General features: G+C 41.6%; 6 protein-coding genes across 7 annotated transcripts; 3 read left to right on the plus strand and 3 right to left on the minus strand.

Moving 5' to 3' along the window:
* The first annotated feature begins 1,108 nt into the window (after positions 1–1,108).
* LOC141909717 (glycosylated lysosomal membrane protein B-like) lies at positions 1,109–2,868 on the plus strand. 2 transcript variants are annotated; one of them, XM_074800307.1, is made up of 2 exons: positions 1,109–1,144; positions 1,388–2,868. In XM_074800307.1, exon 2 carries the CDS (start codon positions 1,454–1,456, stop codon positions 2,717–2,719), a length of 1,266 nt encoding a protein of 421 aa, XP_074656408.1. In that variant the 5' UTR covers positions 1,109–1,144; positions 1,388–1,453; the 3' UTR covers positions 2,720–2,868. The 2 variants fall into 2 exon arrangements, with proteins under 2 accessions (XP_074656408.1, XP_074656407.1); XM_074800306.1 differs by having other exon boundaries at positions 1,118–1,296; positions 1,388–2,867.
* Positions 2,869–3,397: 529 nt separating this feature from the next.
* Positions 3,398–4,971, plus strand: LOC141909820 (DNA polymerase epsilon subunit 4-like). The gene is made up of 2 exons (XM_074800458.1): positions 3,398–3,663; positions 3,749–4,971. Exon 2 carries the CDS (start codon positions 3,776–3,778, stop codon positions 4,079–4,081), a length of 306 nt encoding a protein of 101 aa, XP_074656559.1. The 5' UTR covers positions 3,398–3,663; positions 3,749–3,775; the 3' UTR covers positions 4,082–4,971.
* Positions 4,972–5,574: 603 nt separating this feature from the next.
* On the plus strand, positions 5,575–8,007 carry LOC141910393 (uncharacterized). Its single transcript, XM_074801129.1, has 3 exons — positions 5,575–5,678; positions 6,263–6,331; positions 7,160–8,007. The coding sequence occupies exons 1-3, from the start codon at positions 5,575–5,577 to the stop codon at positions 7,674–7,676; spliced, it is 690 nt and encodes a 229-aa protein (XP_074657230.1). The 3' UTR covers positions 7,677–8,007.
* A 1,384-nt stretch (positions 8,008–9,391) lies between these two features.
* On the minus strand, positions 9,392–10,333 carry LOC141910394 (galactoside 2-alpha-L-fucosyltransferase Sec1-like). Its single transcript, XM_074801130.1, has one exon. The coding sequence runs from the start codon at positions 10,331–10,333 to the stop codon at positions 9,392–9,394; it is 942 nt and encodes a 313-aa protein (XP_074657231.1).
* Positions 10,334–13,169: 2,836 nt separating this feature from the next.
* LOC141910395 (galactoside 2-alpha-L-fucosyltransferase Sec1-like) lies at positions 13,170–14,000 on the minus strand. The gene has a single exon (XM_074801133.1). The coding sequence runs from the start codon at positions 13,998–14,000 to the stop codon at positions 13,170–13,172; it is 831 nt and encodes a 276-aa protein (XP_074657234.1).
* A 2,220-nt stretch (positions 14,001–16,220) lies between these two features.
* On the minus strand, positions 16,221–16,967 carry LOC141910396 (galactoside 2-alpha-L-fucosyltransferase SEC1-like). Its single transcript, XM_074801134.1, has one exon. It carries the CDS (start codon positions 16,965–16,967, stop codon positions 16,221–16,223), a length of 747 nt encoding a protein of 248 aa, XP_074657235.1.
* Between the last annotated feature and the right edge of the window lie 1,348 nt (positions 16,968–18,315).

Consider the following 18,315-nt stretch of genomic DNA (forward strand, 5'->3'; position numbering starts at 1 on the left):
AGTACCAACTAACTGGCAGTAAGACACTGATGGAACCTTGTTATTACGAACTCAGATACAATAATTCATCGGATATAACAAATATGGAATTTCATACCAAATAGGACAATTTAGATAATTTCACACTGGATATAGCGAAGTTCCTTGTAATGAGGTTCCACTGACTGTATTGCTCTTTGTATTTGAGCCCAACTCAGGGTAGAATTTAACCAGTTTCATCTTTACCGCAGTAAGAAATAGAGTCTACTGTATTTCACAAACTCTTACTCGGTATGATTTGATTCAAACTGAGGCTAGAATTTTATACCATTCCTGACTAAACACCTGAGTAAGAGAGACTCAGTCTACTCAGTCTAACCCTATGAATATTGTACCGTTATGATCTTAATCCGGGTCAGTTTTAAGTTTAAAGTTTTAATTGTGCATATTTGATTTATTAGTAGCGGTCAGTAGTTCAGATAAGATTTTAAGTTAAGATAAGGTTTAGTTAAGATTTTAAAACTCCTAATTGAAAATGAATCAAATGTTACTTGAAGTGTCAAACTTTTACCGATAACTCTGTAACTGGCACCAAACATGTAGTAATAACAAAGCATTGTATAGTTTTAATCTTTTGAGATCGGAACAAAATCACACACCAAATCTCTCTTTATTCATGCGTGGCATTTTGAATAGTTGATCTCGTGGACCATTTTTATATGAATTCTGTATTTTTGAATGATGAAACATGATTATTATGTTGATGATGAGTGCAAAACATTGAAATATGTTACATAATACAAACTATTTGATTAATATTAAATTCAGAGTTTATCTTTGTCTCTGTTGGGAAGTTTATGTCTTAATATTTCAACAGCCGAGGTTCTACATTTGACGGGCTGGTGGACTAACCCTCTTGATCTTTTTCTCACAAGCTGGACCCTATTCTCACTCTAACCCTAATTATTAATCGGACTGAATATCTCAATTGAAATAAAGCTGGATCACTTCTTAACCTCGGGTAAGTTAAAAAGGCTTTTAGCAAAATGTATTGGTATGGGACTCGAACCCACTGGTCAGTAAATTCCTGCACTGGTAATCGAGTCATATGCAGGTGGTTCAAGGTCGTCGCGCCGTGTTTAGAAATCAGAAATCAGCTGACAAGGTCTTAATATTTTTACTTTCTATGGCATTGGAATCAAGCATAGAATACTAAATACTCGCTGACTGACAGGCATTATTTTGTGTACTACGAGACTCTTTAATGATCTAAGAGAAAAATATATTTAGATTGAAAACAAGATTGTAGTGAAGGAGGTAAAAAGGTCTAACTTATCACTAAAAGCTTATCAGCAACGATTTAGGTTACTGAACTGAACTAATATTCTGATTTTTGTGTCTTTTTCAGCCTCTGCTTGTGTCGATGTCCGACTGAAAGTGACTCGTGTCAAATACAGAAACAACCTCAGAAAAAATGTTACAACGCGCAAACATTTTCTGTTTAATATTCGTGATGTCATTGTTGCCGATGCTGATCGGTTCTATAGCGACGCGTGTAATCACGACCCAGTTAAACCCGGGTTGCGACATCCCCGAGTGTAAACAAGGTTACAACGGAACGTTCCCGAATTTACTTCACGTCGTCGCGACGGGACCGCGCGATACGCTACAATACGTCGTCAGCTCGATCGGCGCGGTAACCGCGGTGGTCGCCCGATTCGACCGCCGAGCGCGACTCACCGTCGACTGGCGTCGTCTGCTGTCGACGAACGCGACCGAGTTCTCGACGAGCGTTCGTTTCGATCGCAAGCCGCTCGAAACGTTCGCGGTCGTTTTTACGAAATTGATCGAATATCGCGACCAGGACGATACGGCCGATATGACGTCACTTCCCGTCAACTACACCGACATCAAGGCACTTAATTTCGAAAATCTAAATTGGCGGGACAGCCGGGATTTCGCGGAAACGACGGCGAATTCAGTCGTTTTCGAAACTGCCGTCGATGACGACTTGTTCTTCGAAAATGGATCGATTTCGTTGAAGTTCGTTTTCCCGCCGACGGAAGCTCGGATGACTGAGTTACCGCACCTGCTGTTTAACGGTAACGGATCGACGATCGATTTCGTTGTCGATCGTTATCGAAGTTCGTTCAAAAACGCACGAATCGCCGTCGAGTTCGCGCACGTTACCGCGGAAACGTCGGAACCGTTATCTTATGAAATCGACCAATCGATTGACGACGAATTTACGCCGGGTATTTTCAAAACGGTCGCGATGACGACGGCCGGCGACCGTCGCGCGAACGGTTCGTACTTACAGTGGAAACCCGTCTGCTATTTGAAACCGGGTCGAGCGATGAAGGTCGCGACCTCCGTACGCGAATACGACCTTCGCAACGTAACGTCGCGCGACGACGCGTTTTTAGATCGTAGCATCGCTAGCGCCATCTACGGAGCAAAGATGGCCGACTACGCGATCCGCGCGACGAATGTCTCGTTTGGATTGTCGGAGGATGGGTATTACACGGGTACTAACTACACGGCGTGGACTCTGACGACCGGGTACGGTACGCGACCGACGGAGGCGTTGTCCGTGTTGGTAATATCCGTAATTTCGGTCGGACTCGGAATTCCGGTGGCGTTGATCGTTTTCGGCGGTATCGGCGTCTGCGTGAAAAAAAGGCGAGCGAAATTATCGTCGAGTTATCGCGAGATCGGTTCCAATTCGGTTTCTACTTGAAATCAGACCCGGGATAAACCCAGCTCTGAATATGATTAACTAAAGTACCATAAACGCTTCTTTCTTTTTTATTGAGGAAAATTATTTTTAATATATTGAAAACATGCGTAAAAATTAAATTAGCTTATATTGTATAATTTTAAGAAAATAAAATTTAGATTCCTAATGATATTTGAGTTTGTAAGATTTTCTCTTTTATTCCGTTGGGACCGCATTTAATAATTCCTTCTGTATCATGATGAACAAAATGGAAACTATGGAGGGTTATGCGCGTTACATCTTATGATCTACATCAAGAGTGACCAATTCCTTAAAATATCGATATATATTCAATTTCTGCGAAGATAACTGTCCGTCTTAGCCTGTATTCATCAAACGACTAATCTAAATTGAAAGAAAATGTAATAAGTTCACTTTTCTATTTGGAAGAAAGATAGTTAAATAATCTATGGCAGTTTTTTTTGTAATTTTAGTCTTGTGACAATTTTTTAAGTGAGTCCGGCCCGCCGCTCGAATGTCAGATCTTGACCGTTCAGTGCTGCCGCTATACATTCCGTCAGCGGCAAACGCGCGAACTAACTTGATTGGGAATTATCCCTACTGCGGCGCGTGAGTAATAAGTTAGTTCGCATATTCGCCGTCAACGATATCCCTAGGGGCAGCACCTGACGGTGAATTTCTGAAAAATTGCGGCTACCGGTTTGTAAATCTCAAACTCAGATTCAATAATTTACCGGTATTTGGTACTGATGAGGGGATGGTGAAAGCATTCCTGCCTGCAGCAGCGTGAGGAGAGGAAAAAGGTTGACTGATATAATATATAACCCCAGCTGCTTGGAGCCTGACATCGCTTATCAACCAAACAACTAGGCCTACTTAATTAATATCATCAGCACTGTAGCAGTACAGCAGAACCACAGACTTTTTAGGTTGATAGGCAAGGGGTAAGTCAAGTTCGAATTCTTAAGGTTGCTAACTTTTTCATTACATGCTTCACGAAAATTAAAACAAAGATCACTATTCTTCTAGAGCCGAACGAAGGTACAGACAACAGACATGAGCGAGAACGGAGCGGATACATCCATTACGGAGAGCGCCGAAAGCAAGATCGAAAAAATCATCAAGTTACCGATGACGAGAATCAAAGCTTTGATGAAAATCGACCCGGACGTGACGCTCGCGGCACAGGACGCCGTTACGATGATCGCCAAGGCGACGGAAATGTTCGTCAGCGAATTGTCGCGGGAATCGTACACGTTTACCTCGCTGGCGAAACGTAAAACGGTGCAGAAAAAAGACGTCGATAACGCGATCGAAAATATCGACGCATTGGCTTTCCTAGAGGGCGCTATAGACGCTTAGGATCATGATAACTCGTTTACCCGAGTTGGGGTCTAATGGATCCGAGTTTGTGAAAATCTCTTGTTTCTTAGACGGACACCGGCTAAAGTTAACACTGATAAACCTCAAGTTGGTGTCATAACCAATTAAATTTTTGTGAAATAAGGTAAGCCTCTGTCTCTTACTCAGGGTTGAACTGAGACTGATGAAATTCTACCCCGAGTTGGTGTTAAATAGGCCACTTAGTAAGAGTTTGTTTCAATACAATGGACTCTGTCTTTTAATCAGTTGAGGCTGATAAAATTCCACCCCTGAGTATGCCTCAAATAAGCTACATTTGAAATTTTATCCTTCTCACCTTTAGTCTGAGTAAGATGCAGAGCCTGCTGTATTTCCCAAACTCAGTATTTGACACAACAGAATGTCGGGCGTGGATCCAGAGGGGGTTTCAGGGGTCGTGACCCCCCCTGCTCAGCTACCAAATCGTTTTTATCGTTTTCTTGTAAAAATGTACTCAAGACAAAGCGGGCAGACAGTACCACATAATTGGTATCATATCATCTTATGTTTGGTCAAACAATATCCCGTACAGGCCCCCTATCATTAGAGATTTTAGTCGGCGGTTTAACATTAACATTCTTTATGAACCCCCTCCTGGATAAATCTTGGATCCGCACCTGAATGTGCATTGTATTCAGTGATGAATTGAGAATTTTCTCAAGTATTGGGGATTTTGTTTTTCAAATGAAAATCCCAATAAGCTAATCGGATAAACATTTGTTATCTGTGACGTTTCAAAGCAACGATTGCAATAAGCTAAAGTACTTGTATACATATTTCAAGAAAGAAGATCTAATGCAGGTTGTTTGAAACGACTGATATTTTTTGTATCAATATTCAACTGTATTCTATGATCGTAAAAATGTAACGTTTGAATAAAACATAAAATATAATTGACAAGTGAATTTTTTAGTTTTGTATTTTGATGGAAGAATTTCTAACGTCTTAGTTCACTTTTGTCGTATCGCTTGACTTCTGCATGAATTTGCCTGACTTCTTTTTTGTTGATGGTCATCTGCTTTATACGCATTGATACTCGGCGCAGGAGTGTTGGCGTTATCCCAAGAAAGGAATCGGTGGCAAGTGAGGATCCAACAGGTGTGCCAGTGTGCAGTAGGACATCAATTACTGTGGTAATAGAGGATTTTACTTGTGGCAAGTGAGGATTCACCAGGTGTGCTAGTGTGCAGTAACACCTAGCTGCAGCTAAGGGGATTAGCTCCTTTAACTAGGTTCATTGAAATACGTAGGTTTTGATGTAAACAGATCCCCAATTAGTAGGGACCTATATTTCTGTTTGTTACGAGTTTTAAAGATTCTTTTTATTTTCTGTTGAATAATTGTGAACACTCCCTTTTCCTCCATGACCATAGAAATGAATATATTCTATTCTATCCTATTTCGAAGGATGCATAACAATCGAATTATTCGAACACACGAATTTTGGTGCTGATATGAGAAATGAGGTTCAATACGAAGCTGACGGTGAAGGTACCTGGTATGTTTGTCACGACCCGCCGTTCGCACCGAAACCTGGCTGTTTGGCACTTTCGTTCGGGTGAGTGAAATATACCTTTTAAGAGATACGTATGTTCTAGAAAAAGGCATTATCGAAGAAAATGCCAACGTAATGGGATGTTTGATAAAAAGGGGGGCTGGAGGGTAGGGATGTGTTTGTCATTTTTGCTTCGATTTGACCAATTATACATATTTAGAATCCCAGAATGATAACAAAAATGACATGAAGTCAGAAAATGTTTCCTTTATTCAACATTTCCCTTTATTCAACATTTTGACTATTATTCTAATAGTCAATATTCATGAAAATGACAATTACGATATAGTCGGAACATTGAACTTAAACTACTTGCTCAGGGACACATTATCAGACTTTATACCATATACGTTATTATTGTGGGATTCCCATCGTCACAACACGGATGTGTTTTATCTATGGTCTCCAATTTTAAGATTTTACTGACTTTTTAACCTTTGAAAACTCATCTCCTTAAGTCTATTTCGTCGAAAACCTTTGGCACGTTCTTTGTGTTCCCATCTCAACCCCTACGCCACCAAGAGAGGGCCGGTTGTTCATTTGATGAAATAATATGTTTACGCAATTTTCTTGTTGCGTGTATACAGAATTGGTAACATGTGGCAGTTGGATCAGATGGCAAAATTCGGCCGTGAAGTTCACGCGTTCGATCCAAGGTAGGTATCAATTCAAATTTTCAAGACATGATACCATGATTAGTGAGTATGAGCAATTCTACCCTGTAGACCAATCGCCGGGGCGCATTGAGTGTGAAAGATTCTTAACTAGCTATATTGAAATTAGCCTCCTTTCGCCAACCGAGTTCCTATCATCCAGTGCGTTTCCGTCGAGGTCGCCCTTTTCGCTTTCCGCACACTAAGTCTTCGTGCGTTTTGGATTAACGACACCTGTACTGAGTAGGAAAACAGGAATGTTGATGTTGCTGATTATGAATGGTAGTTGAGGTAAACGAACTGATAACACACACCGTGCAACATCCCCGACACAGTTGGTTGTAGGTACGATATATATAGATGTTTGTACCATTCTACCATTGGTATACGAACGCTGGTGCGGGTGCACGATACACTACCAGCTGCCAGCTGCTTGTTATGCTGAACTGAATATAGTATAGTAAATAATCAAGTGTTCCGTGGATCAGGTTCGTGGGATATTCTCACCGAGTTTGACGGTGTCTTTACCATCCTCAGAGGGGATACAAAGCATACCGATAGCAATGTTTGGAAGTTCTTGGAGGGTAGGTACTATGTAGTGAAGACTTCTCAATACTCAGTTGTGGGTTTAATATGAATCATAAACCCAATTCCAGAGTCGTGTGCTTTTACTTTTTCTCTGGAAGAGGTGTGCGTTATATCACTCTAAAGTTAAGTTATCGCTGGGAGTTTTGACAAATGATTACTTTTAGTTTATCGTAACTTCGTAAATGCTGTAGTTGAATTTGATTGATTTTCCGAGTTTATCCATTGTCTCTGTTGTTCTTGTAGTATTTTGTCTAAAATGACGAGTGAAATGGACCAACCCAGCGGCGATAGCAAGATTACGCCCTCTTTCGGAACATTGTTGACATTGTTACGCAATTTCTACGAGAATTGCACCAATACAGCGGGGAAACCTAGCGATATTCTCAAAGACTACTTGGTGACGTCGTCGTCGATTTCACCGGAAGTGACGCCTACGCCGTCGAGCGAGAGTGACCTTGACCCGAAGAAGCATCAGCAGGACCCGCTTATCTATATCATCGCCGTATTGGCGTTCTATTCGGTCGGCATTTTGATAATGATGGTGAAATATCTGAAGCGCGAGCGGCGCGAACTCGAAGAGGAGAAAGTTCTCGACGAGTTCATAAAAGCCATGCGTAAAACCAGCGCGCCGTCACGTGGACAAACTAACCGACCGCGCATGAGCAGTAAACCGTCGTTTCCGATGTTGACTCGTGTAAGTTCGGCAATATTCGACTTGCCGAATCGTCGTAATACGGTCGGTAACGTGCTGGATGTATGAGGCGTCGAGATGCGATGCGGTCAATGTTATCAAAAACTAGGGTTATTCATTATAATACAAGAGTGGATCTAGGATTCTTTGAAAGTGGGTGGACCTTGAAATTGGAATGGGCACTTAATTTGAAAGGGCAGATTTGGCAATGCGAGGACTGGTAGCGATTCTGGTGGCCCTTCCACAGAACATTAAAGGACAAACAGGGGCTTATCAGGACCCATATTTTTAGTCTTTTGAAAATTTTCTTGGAGGGCACATTCGAATTTTGAAGGGGGTGTACACCCGGTCCACCCCCTTAATCCGCCCTACAATATTATTGTATGTATTGTATGTGTTTATCGTCTACGTTTAATAGATATTGTTATAATTATCGTTGTACAGTTGAACCTGTCTATATATCCCCCTCAGCTCACGTTCGACAGATATTAACCATTTTCTAAAAACTTGTTCGTCCAAACGTCGCCACGCCCTGTGACAGTACTCCAGGACCGAGTTCCAGTTTTGTGAGTTAGAGTTAACTCGAGTCAAAGTTAATTCATTTTCAATGAGTGAGCTCGGAGGGTCTTAATTCGATACTTTGGAACTGGACCCAGACCTTTTTCTTTGAAAATGAATTAGGGCGTCATGTCTCTGAACCATCAAATTGAGACAAACATTCACCATTTGTGAAAAGTGGTCGTCCAGACATCGCCATGCAAAAGGTAATCATCTGAGGGGGCGGGTACAGACTAGAGAACGCTCGCGGTGCCGAAAACAGACCGTTCCTCGTTAATATTTCCACCTAATCCTGTGGATCTGTCATATAAAATTGATAATGAAAACCGCCTACTCCTGATTTAAGTATTTCTCGTTTTTGTTTTGGTTGCCGGCCAGAAAACCACGCGGTCCTCCTTGCTGGCAAGAAATGCTACGGTGCCAGTACTTACTAGAAAAGCATGCGCGATCTCGTTGCTGGCCAGGCAAACACTCATTTTTCGTCGCCGGCAGAAAAGCATGTAGTCCTATATGATTCTAAAATGATCTTAATATTGTAGAATATGTACGGAGTGCTTTACACATGAAAACCTGTCTCTACTGAAATTATCAAGTGAAAGTCTGTATCGGAGTAAACCAGCGTGATTCATACTATGACAAACTAAGCAAAAGCAACTTTCAACAACATGTATATTAGCTAGAAAGATGACGTGTTCCTATATTCAATGAGACACTGGGTGTATCTAAGCCCGCTGGTTCTACGTTTTAGTAGATTTCTATATGTCGACCCAACCTCCATTTAATGTTAGGATCATCCTCGCTTGCCAGGGTTCGATTGCCGCCGGCTCGAGCTTACGCAAACCCTGGCCGCAAACCCTCCATTGGTCTATTACATAGCCCAGAATTTCTTGGGTGGGCAGGTTCCCGCTCAGCGGCCACCAGTCTATATTTCTAGCCAAAAGAAATTCTGGATGATGTAATAGACCAATGAAGCGGTTTGTGACCAGGGTTTGTGTTGGCGCGAGCTTCAGCGGGCGGCAATCAAAACCTGGCAAGCGAGGATGTGCCAGGATATATGATGATTTACAACAAAGTGCAAGTGCGATTAAAAATTCAGAAACTCATACTAAAGACATGCATTATAAATTCAAATTTAACGGACAAAGCCACCGTTACGTTTTAGATGAAAGTATCGAGTCCAGAATGGCGCCCCCTAGCAGGAAACAGTGGCATGACGTGTTGATCTCTCACTTTCCGGATAGACCGATCCAATATGGCGGAAAATAATCCTCATGACTGACCTGTCGTGCCAGTGTCGAATTTTTGCGCGGCCAATCCTTGTAATATATAGTCGTTCCATCTGCTAACCAGGCCGCCCACCAACCGAACGAACCTGTCGAAATGATCACGTGATCGCACGAGGACAATATAGCCAGATCTAAAGCCGGGTCTTTCGCTTTAGAAAAAACTACATTCACATTTTTTCTGGGTACGTTTTTCTCGCACCACGGAATGTCATCTGACGCAACAATAAACAGTACGTTTTCACCGTACAATGACGTCATACGGTCCATCGCATTTTTTATATAGCTGACCGGAACTATGACGTAACCGAAATTAGATGAGAGGTTTAACGTCATATCGCCGCGTCTTATATGTATGCCGATAGTCGTAATATTGGCGCTAGTGAGCAATGAAAGATTGTACGCGCTACGCTGTACGAAATTTTCGGCGGCCATTTTTATGTGTTTTCGGAACGTAAATTGTTTACGAATTTCGTCGGTTTCATTTTGAAAATATTTCCATGACTGTAAATAACCCCAGATACGACTGGCGGACAAACCGGTGATGTTTAAATTGAGAAACCCGGGATCGAATCTACACGCATCTTTTTCGTTATGCGCAATTTTGATACCGTTTTCCTTGAGTGTTATAGAGGGCGCTGTCAAATTTAAAAAAGTCGCTAGTTTGAAATCTACAGGGATGACTGGAATGACGCCATAGTGCTTAGAAATAGCATACAGCGCCGCGTATTGGAACATTAAGTTACCAGTTCGACCGATAAACGATGCGGTCATCTGACACTGATTCTGCGGAAATTCTATCACTTCCGGTAATGGCGGCTTTAGAGGAAATGCCTGGCGTCGAAGGTGGTAGTGCCAACTGGTTGCAATAAATCCAGTTATCATGCAAACACTTAACCAAATCATAAAAACGATTGGAATTGTTTTCCACATTTTCCGAATTGAATACATGACTCGAGTTGTAGTCAACAGGTGTCCGCAGCTCCCCAGTATTAGTCAGAGTAAGTGGACGTCACCGGTTGGTCAGTGAGTGCGTGAAGAATCTAGAATTCTAAAAAAAGGCGCACAAGAAAGCGTGTTTAACTCTCATATCATTATAGCTTATCGATATATGTTTTTTTAACGATCGATGATTAAAATCATGACTTTTGGATCCACAGTTGCGAGTTAGAATTAACCCTGAGTCAAAATTAGTTCATTTTCTGATGATTTAATACGGATTACAACATAATTTTTATTTCAAATCGGAGTACATAATTGGAAATTTCGGTAAACTCGGAGTTGAAATCTCAACTCACAACTGTGGAACTGAGTCCTGGTGTTTTGAAAAATCAAATGCTCAAAAATCCTTCTCAGATGAAAAAGAGATAAGAATATTTACCCTAATCCCGAATTCATACACGTTTCAGCGGCAGAATTTGACCACCTTTTATTCGCTTGTGTTTTATTGTGTCCGACTGCGCTCGTTTATGTAGCACAATCGCGCAATGAATGTTTTAAAGCCAACAATCGCTTGGTCCCGGTTCATGAGAGAAGAATTTTTTTCTTATTAACGACGGTAAAAAAGTCTTCGCACAAACGTTTGCGTCGTTACGCGATTAGCGATTTGACTATAGCGGCGTGTCGTCCTCTTTCGTTAAAAAGTCGAACTTGGCGATTATGTTCATTGACTGCCATGTCATGATAGACGTATTACTCTTCGTGGATTTGGACCTAAGCGGCATTGGGAGGTATATGCCGAATTCCCCCCTCACAGGATTTGAACCTAAACAGTGTTTGTCACTATCCTCCGATCAGAGACTGCGCAACCCAGCCATTAGTTATAGTAGTAGACCCAGCCTCCCCTCAGAAAGGTATCCCGACCTGATGGCATCGCGAAACTCTGCCACGCCGTTCTCTTCACAGGGATTCGAACCTGAGGCCATATCGTAATCTTTCAAGGTATAAAAAGCCAGCCGTAGTATGAGACCCAGGAAAAATGGGATTCGAACCCTCGCATCGTGACCGATAAGAATCAAGGTCCGATCATGGCCCTATGTGACTCGCCATCAAATCACTGATTGCACATTATCAAAAGTATTGTTCAATCGAATGCCCGTAGAAAAGGAAACCGAATTAAAACTATCAACTGACGATGCTGAACAAACTCAAACAAATAGCGTTTTTTATTCTAAATCCTTTATCACAATTTTTGATTCGTAAAGATATTATTTTTAATCATACTCCGAGTATCATCTGTGTTTGTTTTACAACAGCACGCGTGTGACAACTATAGACATACGCTCTCTATCAACGCTTCATCAAGGATTCCCGTTGTACAATAGGGACATAAGGGTCCCTGTACGTAGACTTTACTCCTACGTACCTCTAAACAGGTGCTGTAAGACAAAACTGACAGTTGATGAGATGACTATAGCTGACATCAAAAATACATATGTATTTTTGGTTTGCTGACATATATAGCCACTGCCTACTATTGACTAACTGACTATCACCGCTCGCAATTTTATCCAATTTAATTCAATCGAGAAAACCCAAGTTTTTCGAATTCTCGCACGAGAAAACAAAAAAAAAACGGGCCAATGCGAAATTTGTTCATCGTTCAACCTCTAACCGTGCGCTTAGCTGAATATATCAGGAGCAAATTAACCGCTATGTTTACACGATGCGCTTCCGGCAGCCGTTACAGAGCACGGTGCACAGAGACGATAGAATTGACAAAAATTATTTTACAAACGTAGACGACACCAATAAAAAAAGAAATAGAAAGTGAATCATTCCATACCCGGAAGAGTATAATATATGAGGGCTCGGAAATAAGATAGGGACGGACCGACATCTTGAGTCGAGGAGGTACACACTATCCGTGTAAGATGGATGACGAGAGAAATCCCACAATGATTCAGTCCCGAGATGAAAAATTCTTGAATAGCAGAGAATTTATTAAAGCAACGTTTCGGCTAAACACTATTAGCCAATAGACAACAACCGACATCTGTCATACTGATATAAATGAAGTGGATTATTGATGAATTTGCAAACACTGAATTCCTGACAAACTATGAACAAATCGACCGTTTATTTTAAAGTGTCCAATTCGAGAGGGGAACATATGTTCATTATGCTACGGACACGCTTCTATAGTCACTGCATTACGTATATCGAAGTGGAAGAAACGTTTATATCGTTTTATATCATTAAGTCCCGAATAAGTGTCTTAACTCCGATACGTTTTACTGTAATACGCATATAGCGTAAGGACACAGCCAATGCCGCCGGTCGATCGAAAAAGCGTAATGTATTATAATCTCGTTGAATTTCCCTATTGATTCATCATAATATTTATGATTGATAAGCATAAAATGTTCCGTTGAAAGTACTGTACGGCGCGAGGCCCAACACAAATAAATCTGCAGAAATTCCGTGTTCAACCTTGGAGTAATCAGACTGAAGTCTGATTACTCTGTCTGATTACAAGGTTCAACACACGTATCCCAACGCGTCACATTGGACGTTAAACAAAAGCGCCGTTCATTGTTGCTTATTGACGTTCAATGTAGCGGAACCAAAGTGTAAGTGCGATTGAAATTCGGAAACTGATGATAAACGTAATCTTCAAATTTCAAATTCAACGGACAAAACTCCCGTTACGTTTTAGATGAAAGTGTCAGAACGGTGCCCCCTAGCAGGAAACAGCGGCATGTGAAACCGGAAGCACCTTTCACTTTCCGGATAGACCGATCCAATATGGTGGAAAATAATCCTCATGACTGACCTGTCGTGACAGTGTCGAATTTTCTCGTGGCCAATCCTTGTAATATATAGTCGTTCCATTTGCTAACCAGGCCGCCCACCAACCGAACGTACCAGTCGAAATGATCACGTGATCGCACGAGGACAATATAGCCAGATCTAAAGCCGGGTCTTTCGCTTTAGAAAAAACTACATTCACATTTTGTCTGGGTACGTTTTTCTCGCACCACGGAATATCATCTGACGCAACAATAAACAGTACATTTTCACCGTACAATGACGTCATACGGTCCATCGCAATCTTTATATAGATGACCGGAACTGTGACGTAACCGAAACGAAATGAGCGTGTTGACTTCATATCACCGCGTCTTATATGTATGCCGATAATCGTAATATTGGCGCTAGTGAGCAATGAAAGATTGTACGCGCTACGCTGTACGAAATTTTCGGCGGCCATTTTTATGTGTTTTCGGAACGTAAATTGTTTACGAATTTCGTCGGTTTCATTTTGAAAATATTTCCACGACTGTAGATAACCCAGGATACGACTGGCGAACAAACCGGTGATGTTTAAATCACGAGTATCGGGATCGAATTTACCCGCGCCTTTTTCCTTGAGCACGGTTTTTACACCGTCATTTTTTAGCGTTACAGAAGGCGCTGTCAATTCGAAAGCCGTCGCTAGATTGAAATCAACCGGAATGACCGGCATGACGTCATAGTGTTTAGAAATAGCATACAGCGCCGCGTATTGGAACATCAAGTTACCAGTGCGACCCATAAACCAGATAGTCATAACCGGAAATGGATTCTTCGGGAATTTTATCACTTCCGGTGCTGGCTGATTTGGAGAAAATGGCCGTCGTCGGAGTCTGCCGGTTGTCAGAAAGTCTGATGCGCCGTAAACTGGGGCTCTTACGGATGGCAGATCTCGCATCGACGTTGATCCTCCGCAGCGCCAGTAGGTTGAAGTAAATCCAGTTATTATAAAAACAATGCTAAAACCAATCATAAAATCGATTAAACTGATTCTCCGCATTTTCCGAATTAGTAAAACGTCGATTCGGGTTGTGATTAGCAAGGATCGTCTCCGTAAGTGGTCAGAGTAACGAGTCACCGGTTGGTTAGCGCGCGAGAATCAATGAAGATATTTCAAGATCTGTAAATATTTCAGCGTTTATCCCCGCAACGGCACGTGTTGATCAGGCTGAACGAAACTATACATTTAGTCTTCTAAAAATGTCCAACTCTTTAGGAAACGTCGAGAAACCGATTGAAATTGTTACCTAATTCCTCGTCATTAATCGAGTACTGAGTTAAGTTCTACACGTTTTGGCGGCCACAATCTGACCAGCTTTCTCGTTTGTCCGACTGGATTTTTATATGGCGAAATTGTGCAATGAATGTTTTATAGTTATTGATCTATCGTTCAGTGCAGGTGCGATAAAGCAGCGATACTTTTATTACTTACTCTGCTTACATTTCATTTATGGGGGAAATCGAACACATCTCGTTTTGCATAATATGTAGTGCTCTTAAAATGATCGGGAACGTGCGTTTCCTCGACTTTTAAATAGCGATTCTAACTAACTTTGTATCGGTTAAAACTCAGTCACTATAGACCTATAGTACTCCTAAAATATAAGCATCAATCAAATTATGCAACTCCTCGAATGAATGTGTGTTGTTTGGTGAAAATGTTTTTTTTTTATTCGCGTGCCACAGTTAGTAACGTCCAGCCATGTGAATCCAAACCGTCAAGTGCTGCCCCTATACATATCGTTGACGGTGAATGCGTGAACTAACTTATTACTCACTTGCCGCCGTAGGAATAATATGCAGCCGTGTTAGTTCATATGTTCAACGCTAACGATAAATCAAAGGGCAGCACTCGACGGTCAAGTTCTGTCACCGCGGGACCGAAATTTATGATAACTAGTCAAGTTTCCAGTTTCTATGAGTGGTACTGTGCGTGCGGGTGTACCGGTTTCGAACCCATTCTATGATACTGATGCTGACTAGCCCTGACGTTGCAAATCGAGGATAAACAGGATGTCCCGAGTTCGATTCCCGTCTATTGGCATGCACATGCATTTTGCTACTTCTGCTATACAGGCAATCTACTACCATCTACATCATCTTGATTTCAGTGAGACGATACGATATCATTGTTGCTAATATTTTCAATAAAATCTGGGATATCGAGTTATTAAGTTAAAAGACCACATTCAGTCAGAGTAGCACGTTTAATGATAATTTGATACAAGGCGATTCAGGTTTGCTGTACGGGTGACATTTTGCCGATTTAAAAAAAAGTGATAACGTTTGGGTTTACGTCAGGTTCATGAATTGTACCACTATATCAATATCGTGATTTTCATCAGCCATATGAAAATCTACCATGCGCGCGAGTCAACACAAATATCTATCAATATTGAAATTGCTTTCATAAAAATTCACACTATTTACAAATTAAATGACATATAACAACTATTTCTACATAACGGTATACGAATTGCATACACACAGAGTCCCGCTCCGCTGATGCTTTTCCGTTCATTTTCCAGGCATTCAAAAACGTTGTTTTAGTGTTTCAACAAATACCATTCATGACCGACCGAGACAACGAAGGTCTAGGTCTAACGGGTCGCACACACAGAGTCCCGCTCCGCTGATGCTTTTCCGTTCATTTTCATCATGTCGTATCATTCATATCAGGAAAGCATACTTGATTACCATTAACTCGCATTCGTATTTTATTTTCGAATGAGAGTTTAGAGAGTCTCCATCTGTCTCAGCCTTCATATACACATTGAAACCTTTTCTGTTTATAAACACCTTTTTACTAATAGTTTTCGTGGAGCCCTAACGATACGTTACATGTTCGACCTCGCACTCGTTAAAGAGGTTTCAAGTTTCTAGTTGTGACGGTCAACGAAGGTCAACGTTGTTTGCGAGAAGCACCGGCGCCCCTCAACAGGAAACAGTGGCATGAGTTGTGGAACGGAAACACCTTTCACTTTCCGGATAGACCGATCCAATATGGCGGAAAATAATCCTCATGACTGACTTGTCGTGCCAGTGTCGAATTTTTGCGCGGCCAATCCTTGTAATATATAGTCGTTCCATTTGCTAACCAGGCCGCCCACCAACCGAACGAACCTGTCGAAATGATCACGTGATCGCAGGATGACAATATAGCCAGATCTAAAGCCGGGTCTTTCGCTTTAGAAAAAACCACATTCACATTTTTATTGGGTACGTTTTTCTCGCACCACGGAATATCATCTGACGCAACAATAAACAGTACGTTTTCACCGTATAATGACGTCATACGGTCCATCGCATTTTTCATATAGCTGACCGGGACTGTGACGTAGCCGAAATCAGATAAGTATTTTAACGTCATATCGCCGCGTCTTATATGTATGCCGATAGTCGTAATTTTGGCGCTAGTGAGCAATGAAAGATTGTATGCTCTACGCTCTATGAAATTTTCGGCGGCCATTTTTATGTGTTTTCGGAACGTAAATTGTTTACGAATTTCGTCTGTTTCATTTTGAAAATATTTCCATGACTGTAAATAACCCCAGATACGGCTGGCGGACAAACCGGTGATGTTTAAATTGAGAAACCTGGGATCGAATCTACACGGATCTTTTTCGTAATGCACAATTTTGATACTGTTTTCTTTGAGCGTAATAGAGGGCGCTGTCAATTCAAAAATCTTCGCCAATTTGAAATCTACAGGAATGACCGGCATGGTGTCATAGTGTTTAGAAATAGCAAATAGCGCCGCGTATTGGGACATCAAGTTACCAATGCGACCCATAAACGAGCCGATCATAACCGGAAATAGAATAGGCGGGAATTTTATCGCTTCCGGCTGGCACGGAGAACATGGTCGTGTAGATGTGCTGTAAACAGGTGTTGATTCCCGGCAGCGGCAGCGACAGTGTATTGCAGTAAATCCAGTAATTATTAAAACAACACTTGAACTAATTACGAAAACGATAAAACTAATTTTCCGCATTTTTCGAATTGGTGAGATGATGATTCGGGTTGTGGTCAGCAATAAGTCTCGTCCCCTGTAATGGTCAGAGTAATTGGTCGGCGGTTGGTCAGCGCGCGACGAGAATCTATAACTCAAAAAGCGCACTTGTTTAGTACAAACCGATTAGGTTTTGGTTTACTTGGTGTTTTGGCCAGTGAAAGCGGTTTTTGCGATTTAAACGAATCGAAAGATTAAATATAGCTGCAAAGCAGCAATAACGGGCTTCTGCCTACGTAACTGGCTATTTTGAAGGAGTGGAACCTAGGGGTCAACACATAAGATCCATAAGGGCTACTATGTAAAAAGCAGCAGAAACCCTTATTATCAACGGTTTCGAGAGGTTTTGCGGATGGCTGCCACCTTGGTTGAGTCGGTTTAACGCAGCAAACCACTCCCTGGCGGATTGATCTGTTTACGACGAAATGCCGTTTGAGCAATGGACTTCACAAATGCGACTTCAGTTAACCTTATCTTTCGGTTTGCTCTTAAAATAAGTTGGCCTCTGATCTGACAAGATATGTTGTCAAATCGTTGATTGAAATCATGACTGGGGCGTTTTCGAAGGTGTCTGAAAATGAGATATTTTATTTACCCTTTTAAATTCTGAATTAGGTTCCACATTTTGGCGGCTAGTCCCGGTTGCTTAGCTGTTTCGATTTTCTGTGTTCGGTTGACCACTTTAGTTTCGGTTTGTACAATGGATGCTTCTGAGTAAGATACGAGAATTAATCGTTCGCAGTACCGGGTGCAAAAGAGCAACGATGTTTTCTTTACCATAGCGACGGCGATTGGTTTGCACACAGTTCGTTACGCAATCAATCCATGATTTTGAATAAGAGCGTTGCTCTTTTGGAAGCAAATACATGTAATAGCAGTTTAAAATTATGTGACAGTCGCGATAGACCTATATACTTATACTCCTCGTTAGCGTGTATTTGAACCTGTGCGGCATCGTAAAAAATATGCCAAATACCCCCCTTAAGGTATTTGAACCCAGAAAGATACGGCATTAAGAGACTCTGTCACAATCATCCCAGAGACCGTTGCACAATCCAGC

Source organism: Tubulanus polymorphus, chromosome 8, assembly GCF_964204645.1.
Source record: "Tubulanus polymorphus chromosome 8, tnTubPoly1.2, whole genome shotgun sequence".
NCBI classification, from domain to species: Eukaryota; Metazoa; Nemertea; class Palaeonemertea; order Tubulaniformes; family Tubulanidae; genus Tubulanus; species Tubulanus polymorphus.